This window comes from Geotrypetes seraphini, chromosome 1 (genome assembly GCF_902459505.1).
Source record: "Geotrypetes seraphini chromosome 1, aGeoSer1.1, whole genome shotgun sequence".
Classification (NCBI taxonomy): Eukaryota; Metazoa; Chordata; class Amphibia; order Gymnophiona; family Dermophiidae; genus Geotrypetes; species Geotrypetes seraphini.
In genome coordinates this window covers 364167126-364179929 of record NC_047084.1, presented here as the reverse complement: position 1 = coordinate 364179929, position 12804 = coordinate 364167126, and the positions used below count along the sequence as shown (strand labels likewise).

Below are 12804 nucleotides of genomic sequence, written 5' to 3'. Positions count from 1 at the left end.
CTTTATCTGCCATCATGTTTCTATAAAAAAAATTATCTTAAAATACTTACTAAGTTTTACCCATGGCTGCATATACAAATTAGTTTTTACAAATTGCACTCAAACCGTCACAATATCAGCTGTTTTAAAACCCCGAAGACGTCACCCCGTACCTACGTGCTTAACATCAACATCACATCAGGGACATCCAATCCAATTCAGTGTTTAAACCACAAGGTTCTAGTGTATTCAGCTTGAATATCCAATGTTGTCAACACCAGTGCTGTGGAGTCGGAGTCAGAGTCGGAGTTGAGGAGTCGGAGGAAATTTCGGGTACCTGGAGTCGGAGTTGCCAAACAATGCACCGACTCTGACTCCGACTAAATTTAGATTGCAAGTTTAAATGTCCCAATTCACAAAAAGTTATAATTAATGACTTCTTTACTGTAAGAATAAAGACCAATGCATGTAGTGCCTCACATAACTGGAAAACGAACACATGCTTCACTATATGGCACGCAATGCACAATTCGGAGCACCAATGCTTATAAATGTATTCTCCCTTGTTGTTGTTTACAACTTATTTCCAACGTTCAACAAGGTTTTCAATACCTTGTTGGTAGAAATCACCTGGTGTAGACTCGAAAAATTCATCCAACCAAGCTCTCCCACCATACGCACAACATCTTTTTACGCAGATGAAGATCTTGTTTCACGCACGGGGTCGTTTGTTTACCGGAGTCAGAGTTGGGGAGTCGTAGTCGTAGTCAGAAGTACAAAAAACTGAGGAGTCGGAGTCAGAACATTTATCTACCGACTCCACAGCCCTGGTCAACACCCTCCCACCCCTTGCCACCCCTATTAATTCATTTTAACCTCTTGTAGAAGGAATAAAAAGCAATTGAAATCTAATTGGTTAAAATTAATTGAGTGGTAGGCATCTAACATTCTTTCAGGTATGCACCTAATCCAAGGTGCCTACCAGAAAGTAGGTATTGTTATTGAGTAGATTGTGGGTGTGTTTTGTGTGTAGGCACCTAAAGTGGGCTTAGGCACCAGTATCTAGGCCAAGATAACCCTTAAGTTCACTTTAGGCGCTGCTAGGATCAATTCTACAAACAGTGCCTAACTTAAGATTGACATGCACTAAGCACTGCATCTTAAGCATCTATGGCTTAGACATTATTTTTAGAATCAAACGCTTAATTTGCAGAATTGAGGGCTCATGCATTAAGGACCACGTGCTAATTATGTAAGAAAACAGTACTGTCAGCTTAGAGCAGGGATCTCAAAGTCCCTCCTTGAAGGCTGCAATTCAGTCAGGTTTTCAGGATTTTCCCAATGAATATTGATAGAAACATAGAAAATGATGGCAGAAAAGGGCCTTCGGCCCAACAAGTCTGCCCACTCTAAGAACCCTCCCCCCTAAGCATTTCCTCGAAGTGAACCCACATGCTTAACCCATTTTTTCTTAAAATCGAGCATGTTGCTGGCCTCAATTACCTGAAGTGGAAGATCATTCCAACGATCAACCACCCTTTCAGTAAAGTAATACTTCCTAGTGTCACCATAAAATCTCTCATGCATATTTATTGGGGAAATCCTGAAAACCCAACTGGATTGTGGCCCTCAAGGAGGGACTTTGAGACCCCTGGCTTAGAGCTAAAAACAGCACCAACCACTTTTTAGAACAGCTTGGTAAAAGGACCCCATAGATTTTGAGCTAAATTTCTAAGCATGCATTTCTTCCAAATTTTGTTAGGAATTGGCCAAACTACTAAAGCACTTTTATGTCTGTATATTAAATAAGAACAAACAAAGTAGAATGAATAATTGTAATATAACAGGTGCATGAAAGGATATTGAACCATCCTTTTCTATATCAAACTTTCTTTTTTATGACATTCAAAGGGGATCCTAGAAGCTGGAAGAAGGAGTGGCTTAGTGGTTAGAGCTACAGCCTCAGTACCCTGAGGTTGTGGACTCAAATCACACACTATTCCTTTTGACCCTGAGTAAGTCACTTAATCTTCTTTTGCCCCAGGTATGTTAGACAGATTGTGAGCCACAAGGACAGATTATAAACCACTTAAATAACCTTGATAGACCTAGATTATCTATACGGTGCCAATATCAACTGCTGCCGATTGTGTGTCAATCATGCGACGGTGCCATATATAGAATTACGCCTCCAGGAAAGAAAGGTGTAGGGAATGTAGGCCAATATTTTCCAGGCCTACATTTACAGCACCTATCTTTCTTGAGAATCGTACCTACGTAGGTGCTTTAGGCCACCTAACACCACTTTTGGCTTTAGCCACGCCCACAGTGATGTTAGGCAGCCTAAGGAGGTGCAATTCTGGCATAGATTTTTTAGGCACTGGTAGGTACATTAACTTTACCGTTTTTCATCATTTTAATCAACATTTCTTAATTAGCCTAGGTGCCGGTAGGGCCTATAAAATATCTAATAAAATAAAAGCAAGGAGTTTTGTTTTTCTATATAATCCAGCGGACCAGAAAATTATATATACAGTATATTATATATATCTATATAGTTCTCCTAAAATACAAAACATGCATTATCATTTTCAGATTCCCAAGAATATAGACATATTGACTATTTTTATATTCCATTTTCTGATTATTTATAATAATTGTCTTTAGAAATAGTAGGAATTCAACCCTCTCATTAAAATGTCTAAAGACAATTATTATAAATAATAAGAAAATGGAATATAAAAATAGTCAATATCTCTATATTCTTGGGAATCTAAAAATGATAATGCATGTTTTGTATTTTAGGAGAACTTTAGTTGATTATGATCAATATTGTATGGTTCTGGAAGACTGAGTAATATGTGGTTTTTCTCTTTGCTGTTCTAATAGGTCATGCTGACTTCAAATAATGCTAGCCTCCAACACATTGTCTGCAATAAATCAGAATTGAAGGAATATGTCAAATTTAACTCATCAGAGGAGCTGGCTATATTTCAGAACATTAGCTGTTCACTTTCAACTGAGGAAATGAAAACAGCCTCTGATATCTTCTTAAAGAACATTGATCCCTTAAAGTTTTCCATGATAGTAAGTATATGAATTTTATAAAGATAGCCATATATAATCATAAATATTCATTACCACTGTATAAGATGTTGAGGTTCTCCTGTGCTAAAATGCTATTCCTTAAGCTTATGTCATTAAACACAAAGGGCCGGATTCTGTATAGGATGACATCTAAGCGGCTTTTGAGAATTGCACATGGGCATCCTATATAGAATTGCATTTGTCCTCATGGACAGATGCCTAAGCCTACCTAACCACCATGATTCTCTAACCGGCATTTATGTCACAGGCGCCGGTTAGAGAATCACATTGCCTCTGAGCTGATCACGGCAAGAAAATCTCCCTGCTGTGATCAGTTTAGCAGCCACGGCAACGAACTATCCCCCACCCCTTAAACATCCCCCGGCTGGAGGGATGCCTCCCCATCCTGCTGGAACCCACCCCCATGCCCTCCCAGACCCCACCAGTACCTTTTTTCATTGTCCAGCTGCAGGGATGCTTACTTCCTCCTGCTGGCAGGTCTGCCTCTAGCTGTCGGACCGTCCCTTCCTGATGCATCATGGGATGCACCGAAAAGGGGCATAAGGCCATGATTGGCCCAGCTGCTTAAGGTCCCTACAATAGGAGAGGCCTTAGGCACCTGGGTCAACCAGAATCTTAGGCCTCTCTCCCTGTGCATTCTGGGATACACTGAGAGTGGCCTAAGACTCTGATTGGAAAGATCTCTTAGGCCACTCCCATGGGGGTTCCCTGCCATGGCCGCTTAAATGATTTATTAACTGCCTTTATGAAGAAATTTACCTAAGGTGTTGAACAGCAGGTATTGTTTAACATAGTACTTACAGTTTTGCTAACTGAATAACAAAAGTTAAATGCCCAATATAAACACAAAGTTCAATCAATGACAGAGAGAGTACTTTTCCCAGTTACAGGCACATAGAACAAGCAGCCCAGTTGTTCTTTTATTGGAAATGGAAAACTTTTACGGCTATTAGGAAGAGGGGAGAGATTATTGTTGATTAAGGCAGAGATAATAGGGAGGAAGTATATCTTGCAGTAGTGAACACAATGTGAGGGGGGCTATTTTTTGGCCTGAAGGAATATGCTATATGTTCTGATGTTAGAATCTAGAGATGGAAGACTAACCCCCTCTTTTACAAAGGTGTGCTATGCTTTTTAGCGTACGATAAATATTATCTGCGCTAAACACGCACTAAACGATAACACGTATATGTTATCCTATGGACACGTTAGTGGTTAGCACACATGTTGATTTAGTGTGTGCTAAACACACGCTAAAACGCTTAGTGCGCCTTTGTAAAAGAGGGCCTAAGGGGTCCTTTTACTAATGCGCGCTAATATGCCTCACTCTATAATGTAACTGGATGATGTACAGGGTAAGGGAAATGAAATCTGTAAACACTGCAGGCAGAGATGGAAGGCTCGTTCCTCAAGTCAACATTCTCCAGAACTTCCTGTCCTCAAACTTTTTCACCTCACTCTGAAACAGAACTGGCTGATATACTGGGAGAGAGGGGTGGAGTCTTTAAACACTGCAGCAGAGCTGGAAGGCTCTTTCTCAATTCCAACACTTCCCAGAACCAGTCCTCATACTCTCTCACCTGCTTCTGATGTAAAAAAATAATAATAATAATTGTTTTGAGTGTTTGCCTCTTTGGCAAGTTTTCCTTCATATTTTTGCTTAGCTTTCTTTTTTTTTTCCAATTCTTTATTTATTACTTTTAAATTTTTCCAAGAAACCTCTTGTACAGAATATTGAGAAAGAAAACAACATATTAAAAGAAAACAATACAATATCTCCATTGGACAATAGCATTCTTGAAAAAGAAAACTCATATTAAAAAAAATAAAACAGTATCTCCATTGGACTATAACTTTCTTAATCAATACTATTAATCCCAAAATATGGATCTAAGATTCTCAATGAGTGCTAATAAAATAAATAATATTATTAACAAGAAAAGCAAAGCATCTGACTACAGTGAAGGAGTATCCAATTACTCTACTATTGATGTTATTTTGTTAACCCCTTCCAGGCGCCTCGTAGAGAGGAATCCTATTAGTTGAGATGGGTCAAAAAATACATATGTATTGGATCTATATTTAACAATACATTTACAGGGATATCGTAATAAGAAAGATCCTCCTATCATTGATACTCCTGGTTTAAGAAGCAAGAATTGTTGTCTACGTTTTTGGGTATCCTGAGTCACGTCCGGGAACATCTGTATCTTTAGTTCCAAAAATTCTTTATGTCTATTTTAAAAGAACATTTTTAGTAACCAATCTCTGTCCGGCAATAAAGCCACCTTTAGAATTAATGTAGCACGTTTTACTATATCTTTCAATGATGTTTCAAGGATTGCAGCAGCATCCTTTTGTAGATCCTGATTTAAAGAAGGAAAATCTTCTTGTTCTTGTTCTTTCTCTTTCGATTGTAAATAAAATACTTGTGCAAAAGGAAGAAGCATTTCTTCTGAATTCAAATTTTCCATAAGATATTTTTTCAACATTTCTTTTGCGGAAATCATTGGATTTTTTGGACAATTTAATAATCTAAGATTAGTAGACCGGAAATTATTTTCCAAATTTTCAATTTTTCTTCTCATATTAGTATTATCCTTAATAAGGGTAGTCTGTAATTGCTTCACTCCTAACAACTCTTTTTCAATATTTTCCAACTTATTATTTGTTATAGCAATCTCTTGTTTAAAGTTTTTCAGTTCTTCTTTTTGTTCTAATACTGTTTTTTCCAATTCCTTTATCTGTGGGGACAATGACTGCCCCAAACTGACGACTAAGTCCCATAAGGAATCCAGGGTAACATTGGTAGGCTTTGTTAAGGCATAAGCAAAAGTACCTGCTTGTATTGGGTCAGTTGTCTAAATCTCCAGATTCCTCTCTTCCTCACCTTGACTTTTCAGCTGCTCCAAAGCTGTTCCTGTCGCGGGCTCGATGAAATCTATAGCCTGGCTCATCGAAGCCTCCTGGGAGAACAAGTCTGCTTCCTTGGCTAGACTGTCCTCTCTGGGTGAGCTGGCTCCCTGCGGCTGTGGAGGCGGGGTCCTTGCGTCGGAGCTCAGAGTCGCATTTAGCCCAGGGAGGTTCACAACGGCCTCACTCTCAACCGGGACCTCCAGTGGGCGATTCCCCGATGCCACCGTCTCCTGCTCCAGACGCCTCAGTATTTTGTCGATCCTAAACAGAGAAGAGGTTTCTGGGCGCCGTGAGGCTCCACCAACGCTCTTACCTCTCCTCTTCGGCATCGTAGCAAAGTAAGTGCAACTTTAAGGGGAATTACTGAAAGCGTGTCTCCGTGGTCAGTCCTTCGCCGCCATCTTGGATCTCAATATCTGCTTAGCTTTCTTTATCAGTGCTTTGCATCTAAATTGCCAGTGCTTGTGTCTCTTCTTATTTTCTTCATTTGGATTCATTTTCCATTCTTTAAATGGTGTTTATTGGCACTAATAGCCTCTTTCACTTCACCTTTTAACTATGCCGGCTCTCGTTTCCTCTTCTTTCCACCTTTGCTAGTATGTGGAATACATCTGGTCTGGGCTTCCATGATGATATTTTTAAATAACATCCATTACGACACACAAAGAAAGGGAATTTCAAGTACACAACAAACCAAATATTACCCAATAAAGAGTATAGACACCTGCAGAGCTGGGACATATATTTCTTTATTTCAGATGAAATAAATAAATATGTGTCCCAGCTCTGCAGGTGTCTATACTCTTCATTGGGTGATAAATAACATGTACACCTGGTTTACAGTCCTAACCTTTGCAACTGATCCTTTTAGCTTCTTTTTAACCATTATCCTCATTTTATCATAGTCATCCTTTTGAAAATTAAATGCCTCTATAGTAGATTTCTTTTGCGACATCACTTCCGTTATCAGCTCAAATTTGATCATGTTATGATCATTTTTTCCTAGCAGACCGAACACAGTTAACCCCTGTACTATGCCTCCATTAAGGACTAAATCTAAAATAGTTCACCCTTTTGTCGGTTTCTGTACAAAGTAACAATATGAGGCTCATTTTCAAATAAGAAAGATGTCCAAAAAACAAAATAAACTGACACATGGGCATTTTAATTACCAAAATATCCAAATGGCAATTTTTGAAACTGACTTCCTAGATGTCCTGCTAGGTTTTTTTGTCCACAATGCCTCCAGAGTTCAAAGGAGCATGCTGGAGGCATGTTATGTGTGGAATTTGGGTGTCTTGCAGTCATAATCAAACATTTACCAAGATATCTGGAATGGCATTTAGACATCCTGAACTAGACCTGTTTTAAAAGCATTTAAGTGCCAAAAAGGTCCCCAAACTGACTAGATGATCATTAAAGGGATTAAGTCATGACCCCCTCCCACCCTACCCTCACCCCAAATATGTAAAAGAAACAGCACATACCTGTCTCTCTAAAAACACTTGGTATAGGAAATACTAGTAGAGCAGCAAGCAGGCATCTGGAGTAACCTGGTAGGTAGTGTAGAGTAACCTGGTAGGTAGTGTAGTGAACCAGAGACAGGGTTACCCAGGCTTATATCCCACCTTACCCACTACATTTGTGGTTGAAAGTATAATCCCACCAGACCCATATACTGCCATATACTGTAGTTGACACCTGCTATTGGGGTGGTAGACAGGTTTGCATTGTAGGTTTGGGGGGAGTTTTGATCTAGAAGGGGATAAAGGGATGCCAGGGACAACATGCAAAATTTTTCTTTGACCAAAAATTTGTTGAGAGCCCTGAGAACCAGTATGGGCCGCAGATCGCCCGTCTTCTCCGGAACTAGGAGTAAAAAAGCCTGCTCTGCTGTTCCAAGTGAACTTCCTCAATGGCACGGAGATGAAGCAGAGCTTGAGCTTCCTGAAGAAGAAGGGCGGTCTGGGATGGATTGGAAGGATACTCTCTTGGAGGAAGCTCTGGTGGAATCTGAGCAAAATGAAGAGAGTATCCTTTCCTGATTATTGACAGCACCCAGAGGTCGGATTGTAATGATCTCTCATCGATGGTAAAAAAGATGGAGACGACCTCCTATGGGGAGAGGAGAGGACAGAGGCAAAATGATTGAGGTTATAAGGAGGAGCTGCTGAAATATATACCTGACACCCTTTATGTGAAGTTCACAGAAGTATCCCCTATGGTACGCCACTGCTCTGCTGGGAATGTCTGTGTGGCCAGTATAGTATAAATGTTAGCCCCACCTACATCCAAATAGCTTGGTTTTGGACCTTTTGAACTTGGACATTTCTCTTTTCAAAAATGGCCAAAAAAGTTTGACATTCTAAGGATCAAAATGTCTAGTAGGTGATTTAAAAAAAAACCAGAAAAAAATAAAGGGGTCCTTTTACTAAGACTCGCTAACCGATTTAGCACAGGCTAAATGTTAAGGCGCCTACAGAATATAATGGGTGCCTTAGCATTTAGCGTGCACTAAATCGTTTAACACGCCTTAGTAAAAGGAGCCCAAAGATAGGCATTTAGCGGTTTCAAAAATGGATGTTTTTGCCTCCTGATTTTCGGATGCATTTCTCAAGTTGTCCAAATCAGACTTAGGTGTGCTATCAAAAATAGTCCTCCACGTGTTGCAAGCTAGTCCATGTGTAGAAAGAGTTTATAGGGGTCCTTTTACTAAGGTGCACTAGCCGTTTTAGCACACGCTAAACACTAATGTGTCCATTATATTCGACTAGTCTTTAAGCCCATTACATTAACGGGTGCTGAAACAGTTCTGGTCTCAATACTGCCTTACACACATACTCTGTCGTCTCTGGTACAGATGCATCTGGGGGCACCTCCCTAGAAAGAACGTCATGTTCCAGGAGATGTCCGTTTATTATGAGTCCTTCATTCATTTATATAGCATTATACATGGGTTAGTTTTTTCAGCATATGACTGTAGGAAAGACCATATTTGGTAACAGGATACATAAAAGCAACATGACTATAGGAAAGACCATATTTGGTAACAAGATACATTAAAAAGAGGTAGCAAACATAAGGGGGGGGGTTTAGTGGGAAGTTTCTATCTAAGGTCTAGCAATGTTTCTTATCTCTCTAAAGCACAAGATGTAAGACACAGAGCTCAGAACACAAAGAGAAAATGGCCTTGTAATTTCTTGGCACATACAACCTGTTATCAGCAATTCAATCAGGAACAGAAAACTTCTACAAGGAATATATGCAAGGATTATATGTGCCTCTTCATGTGCTAGAATAGATGTCTGTCTGTCTGTCTGTGTTTCTTTATCTCTCTCTCCTTGGCCGCTGTCTGTGTCCTTCTGTCTTCCCCCCCCCCCCGAACAAAGCTGTCTGCCCCAGCACACACCTCTCCCCCCAAAGCAGCCCCCTTTCCCTCTCCCTAACTGTCTCTCCATGGCCCTCTTCTGTCTTCCTCACCAGAGCAAAGCTGTCTGTCCCCAGCACACCTCCCCCCAAAGCAGCCCCCTTTCCCTCTCCCTATCTCTCCATGGCCCCTTCTGTCTCCCCCTGGCCCCCGGTATTTATCCCCTTCTTACCCTCCCTCCATCCCGGCGTCTTCTGGCCTGCTCCTCTTCAAAGCAGCCTGCGATCGTGGTGGCCGGCTTTAGCGAACCTGGCAGGCTGCTCTCCAACTCGGTAGCACGTTCCCTCTAATGCGATCCCATGCATCAGAGGGAACGTGCTACTGAGGTTGGAGAGCGGCCTGCGAGGTTCTTTAAAGCCGGCCACGATCGCAGGCTGCTCTGAAGAGGAGTATCAGCGGCGGCGGCAGCAGCAGCGGCGAGTGAGGGCGGGAGGTATGTTCCCTGCCGAGGACGTGGGCAGGGAGAGAGCTTGCCTGCGCTTCCAAATGGTGAATGAGGGCGGGAGGAGGGGAGTGGCCAGAATGTTCCCTGCCACGGATCACACACCACAGCAGCAGGGAACACGAAACCCTAAGTGCGCATGCACGCTTAGGATTTTATTATATAAGGTGGACACATTAGCATTTAGCATGCTTTAATATTTAGCGTTCGCTAAAACGGCTAGTGCGCCTTAGTAAAAGAGGGGGTTAGTCAGTCACCAAAAAAACATATACAAAGGCTTGAGAGAAGAGCCAGGCTTTTACCTGTTTCCTGAAGTAGAGGTAGTCTCAAGTTATACGTAACCCCTCTGAGAGTGAGCTCCAGAGTATGGGGGCTACTCTTGAGAAGGTTCACAGGTGGTAACATAGTGTACAATTTGAATAAACTAAGGGCTCCTTTTGCTAAGCTGAAATAGCGGTTTTAGCGGGCGCTGAATTGCTCCGCGTGCTAGCATGGGTTTGGCGCGCGTGGAAGTTCAGCTAGCGCTAAAAAATGCTATCACAGCTTAGTAAAAGGAGCCCTAAATTCTTTAAATGTGAAACTATTAATTGACATGGAGAAGCTCAGTCAAAACTGGCAGAGTCTGCCCTTATCATTCGTGAGGAAAATGCATTTGGATAAAATTTTACTATTGCCAAAATGGATATACAGTGTTCCCCTGGTTGTTTGCGGTTCGCAGTCCCGGTCATTCGCAGTATTTTCGGACTGTGAACCGCCAACAAGGAGAGGGCAGCAGGTAGAGGCAGGAGAGAGCAGCCAGAGCGCCGCGAGTGCAGGAAATCACTTGCGGTATGCTCCGACCGCCTCTTCCTGCACTAAGTTGGGCCTTATCCAATCAGGAGCTGCTTTGACACGAAGCTCCTGATTGGATAAGGCCCGACTTAATGCAGGAAGAGGCGGTCAGAGCGTTCCACGAGTGATTTCCTGCACTCGCGGCGCTCCGACTGCTCTCCTGCTGCCCTCTTCAGGCTCCCCCATGAAAAACCGTATTTGTGGTTTTTTGAGATTCGTGGGGGTTCCTAGAACGGAACCCCCGCGAATTTCGGGGGAGCACTGTATATATTTATTAACGCTTTGGCTGGTTTTTGAATGTTTTAAAGTTTTGATTATGAGCCCCATAGCCTTGTTGGGTTAAGGGTTACTTATCATTTGCCTTTTATCTATAATTATTAATTTACTTATTTTTTTCTAAGTACAGCCCTGTTACTCCAGAAAATAACTCATACAAATGGTAGATATATTCTAACACCGCCACCATTCTGTAGACATCTCTCCTTTTTAATTCTTCCAGGATTCCCTGACTCCTCTTCAAATTATTAGTTTATTACCTAACTCTATTATATATGTGAGATCAGCCAACTTCAGATGAACAGAATGATCTATTGCCTCCTATTCTGAGTGCAAAATTGTACTTGGGGACAAAATTAGAATGGCTTTATCAGCTTTACTCCACCTAAACATGGGTTATGTTAGAACAAGTATTTGAATGAGCTGTTTCTGTAATCTCATGCAGTACAAGAAACAAATTAAAATCAAGTGATTCTCTTTATGAGATAGAATTCTGTCAGTCACAAAATGGAAGAACAGACATTCCTGGCACTGTGCCTATCATTTTTTTTTCTGATTTCTTATTCTTCAGCTACATTAATATGAAGTAATAGTGACATCTAGTGGCATTTTAATACCAAATGTACTGTCTCCCAGGGATATTCTAGATACTACTACTAATACTACTATTAACTACCAGATATACGCAACACTGTTCAGAGTCATGAAGAAAACAATTCCTTCTTGAATGAGCTTATAGTCTAATCAAGACAGACAAACAGGATGATTGGGGGTTATAGTTACCTTGTACATGGATACCCCATGATCTCGCTTGCCTGAGATCTGATATCTGACCTAATTACTTAGGGCTCCTTTTACGAAGGTGCGCTAGAGGTTTAATGCACACGCTAGCCACTACCGCCTCCTTTTGAGTAGGTAGATTTTTGGCTAGCGCGCGCTAATCCAGTGCGTGCGATTAAAAACTTTAGCGCACCTTCATAAAAGGAGCTCTTAGTCATGTTAAATTTAGCAAGAGGGACTGTACATTTTATTTACCAATGATGCAATCCACACATATTTTAATGAACTATTTCTTTATATTAAAACTAACAGGTTTTACGTACCAAAATGTCCCTGCTGGATTTAAATGATTAGTTCAGTATGTATTAGAATAATTTTTGAAACATTAATAGAATCAAGTGGTATGTGGTGAGATTTTTGCAATAGAATCTGTATAATCTCAAATATTCTTTATTTAGAGAAATTTTTTAAAAAAACCTCAATGGTAAGCAAATGATCAAATATGAGCTAGCTTTTTTTATTGTCTCTGCGTGTAAGCTACTGCAGCCCTTACAGGTATTGTATCTGTGTAATACATAGCAAATGTTCTAACATGATAGCATACCTCTGAGGCTACCCAGATAAAGGAGTTTAAGAACAGATGCTATCAGTGGGATTTAAGATAGAGAATGTGAGAAGGTCATGGTCATTTCTGCTCTAGCCTGATATTCATGGAGTGATCCCAGAAAGTTTTTATTTATTTTCTTTCTTTCTTTTTTTTTTTCTCCAATAGTTCTAGGTTTCTCTGTACTTGTAATTGTGGAGCATGTTATTTTTTGTGTGTGTGTTATGATTCTAAGTTGTCTGATTGGCTTGCAATCAGTGGGGTTTCTCAACACCTGGCCATCAGCATTTCATGCTTATATAGTTTCTTTCATGTCACCCTGGGACACTGCTCCCTCTAAACTGCACTGCTGCCAGTGTGTGTGTGGCAATTGCACATATGCTAGAGAAACAGTACCGTATTTTCACGCATATAACGCGCGCGTTATACGCGTTTTTACCT

At 40.9% G+C, this 12804-nt stretch overlaps 1 protein-coding gene across 1 annotated transcript in view; it reads left to right on the top strand.

The window, feature by feature from the left end:
* The window catches only part of LOC117345793 (phospholipid-transporting ATPase ABCA1-like), an 815268-nt gene that overhangs the window by 272158 nt on the left and 530306 nt on the right, over positions 1-12804 (top strand). Inside the window, exon 8 of the mRNA XM_033914956.1 lies at positions 2869-3066. Coding sequence (XP_033770847.1) covers positions 2869-3066 — 198 coding nt within the window. The remainder of the gene's footprint in view (positions 1-2868; positions 3067-12804) is intronic.